The sequence below is a fragment of the Colletotrichum lupini genome, chromosome 1 (assembly GCF_023278565.1).
Source record: "Colletotrichum lupini chromosome 1, complete sequence".
Taxonomy (NCBI): domain Eukaryota; kingdom Fungi; phylum Ascomycota; class Sordariomycetes; order Glomerellales; family Glomerellaceae; genus Colletotrichum; species Colletotrichum lupini.
The window spans coordinates 1,146,728-1,149,435 of NC_064672.1; the positions used below are offsets into that span (position 1 = coordinate 1,146,728).

General features: G+C 49.7%; 1 protein-coding gene across 1 annotated transcript; it reads left to right on the plus strand.

The window, feature by feature from the left end:
• Nucleotides 1-816: 816 nt before the first annotated feature.
• CLUP02_00334 (uncharacterized protein) lies at nucleotides 817-2,168 on the plus strand (the record flags this gene model as incomplete). Its single annotated transcript, XM_049279384.1, has 2 exons — nucleotides 817-1,138; nucleotides 1,198-2,168. 2 exons carry the CDS (start codon nucleotides 817-819, stop codon nucleotides 2,166-2,168), a joined length of 1,293 nt encoding a protein of 430 aa, XP_049135341.1.
• Between the last annotated feature and the right edge of the window lie 540 nt (nucleotides 2,169-2,708).

Consider the following 2,708-nt stretch of genomic DNA (forward strand, 5'->3'; position numbering starts at 1 on the left):
ATATAATTTAATTACTAATTAATATTAATATATACGTAAGTAGGTTAGACCTTTTAGTTATAACTAGGTTAATAAGTTAGTATAGGTCTATTACGTGTATATAGGAGGGGAAGATCGTGGGCAGAGCCCGCGGTCCCTCAGTGGGTATAGGTAGGTAGAAGGGTCCGTCTACACGGGCCCAGACTGCCTACCTACTACCCCTACCTAACTACCTAATAGGGCCCCTTTTCTGCCTCGTAATCCGACAGGACCCGACAGGCGGCGATGCCCAGGCTACAATACTACATTCTGCCGGAAAATGAGGCCTCGTCTTAGTCGAGTTTGGTGACGGATGAGCCGGATGTGGGGCAGCGGATCGCCTAGGGTCGGACCCCAATCTGCTTGGCATGATGCTGACCCCACGTCAACGCGGCCATGAAGTACGGATTGTCATGGCTCCTATAAGCAATGCATAAAGAGTCCGAGAGGACTATCTATCATTCCGAGCGCCCTGGTTTTTTTGTGAACCTAAACAAACACAGCGCAGGTTATGGGTTAGCGCTCGTACGAGTCCCATCCGTTATCGGGCCACATTTCATTTCCGCCCCTGATATTCGCATTTTAGAACGTGCACCTAAGCGGAGACAGATCAGGCAGACAGCCTTAGTATTTAAGCTCGATTCCGGGCTGAGAGCGAGAACGAGTTTAGATCAACTTGCCACTGGACCAGACACTAAAAGTGAGATCCCATATAGGGCAGGTTTCTAGTAGTTCATATAGTCCCTGACAAGTCTCCGAATGCTAGGTTCTGCATTTCAATAATTGTCGACGCGCAGCATGGAACTTTACAGGAACCCGGAAGGTTCGATGTCGAGTGTTTCCTTGCGCTCTTCCCGAGACTGGAACGCTGAAATAAGGAATGAGTTTGCCGACACTTCGGAAACCTGCTTCGTTCGCCTTGCCACACAGTATGCTGCAGGATATCTCACGCTGAGCGATTACTTAGAAGGCGTGCTGTCTCACTTGAGGAAAGGAGCGATAAAGCATAAGTGGGATGTACCATCAGAAGACTTCAGCGACTTGCTGGAGCTGGACCTCTTCGCGGGGGCTGTCAAAGCACGGCATCTCGATCCGACTTTCGTCCCCTTGGAAGAAAATGGTTAGTTTCCGTAACACAATTTCTCCCACTCCATCTGACCTGAACTTTGCCACGCCAAGACTACTCTCAGGCAAAACGCCTTGCTTCCAGATCATGGACCACAAATGATCCAGACGAGTTCGACCGGCTCGGTAGAGAGGACCAGATCGACCCCTCAGCGTTGATGCCGGAAATTGCCGACTTTTTATTGATCATCTGCTACGCAAAGCGACACACACTTCTGTTTAGACACCTAATTAGTCTATTGCCGGGGCCTCCTAACAGGTCTACTTTCGACTTTCTGAACCAGAGATTGCTTCAGCCGCGAACCGCCTATTGGACCATAATACACCAGCATTCTCCGAAACAACAGAGCAATTCGACAGACGAGATAATCATGTGGACTGATATCCTTAACTTCGGCTGGGTACATGATCCCGTGAACGCGGAAACGCAGCGGTTCCTGCATATTGGCATACACAGCCAATATCCTGACGTTGAGAGAGACGACAGTGTCGCGTTTGGGAGCCAGAAACTGAAGGACTTCCACCTCGCATTGGCCTCGAGGGGACTCTACTGTGACATGGCATCACTTGGTGATTATCTGGCGAGTTGCAGGTCTCTCGACCAAGCTCTGGACCTCCTCGCAATATTCCCCGGGAACAAAGTCAGGCCTTCGGGCCGTGACTTATACGAATGGGAGTCTGGCGGCTTAGTGGGTAGTATCGCCGGTTCCTCGACTCTGGACGGGAAGCTGCGGACGGACATCATGAGCCTCGCGCTTGAATCCATCGAAGGCGTGGATGTCAATGCCCCATTCAACTCCAATGCATGGGAAGATGACTTGCCGGGGAGGAAAAGAACGCCTCGCATGACCGGTTTACAGGTCGCAGCGTCCAAAGGGGACCGAGAGCTTGCTGAGGTTCTGATCCAGCACGGGGCCCGATGTGATGTAGTGGAGTACACGACAGGGTTAAACGCAGCGGGATTTGCGAGGAACAACAGACAAGTGGACTTGGCGGAATGGCTTGACGATTTGTCCCAGAAGTAAAAATCAGGTCATAAAAGCCTGTGTACCTACGAAAATATAGTCTTTTGTCACGTTTCGCATCAATTTGTGGCAATCACGGCGCGGCAATAGGCGAACTCCTTTGTGATCTATTGCCACCTGAACGCTCAAAGCCTGATTTAGTTGCGTGGATCACGGATAGTGCCAAGTGTTGTTGGCTGGGAAGTGGCTTACACTGGAAGGTGTTTTCTCGGCGTGACATATCCTAGTTATAATTCAAATGCACCCAAAATCTACTCCGTCCCAATTACTATGCTTCTCGATAAACTGTCTTCGCCATCTATTTTATTTCCTCTACCATTGCTTCTCCTGCCGAGCTGACTTCTTCGATCGGTAATTCTCTATAAAAGCATCGCATTCATGCAAATATTCTCCTGACATATATACATTTGTACTTCGGTTCCTGTATACACCATGACCGCGTTTTGGCTCGTCATTCTCCTCTGCAGTACCGCCAATCTTTTGCATCTTACTATACGCATCCTTACGAGAGCACGAGACCCTCGACTTGGCAGGTGAGGG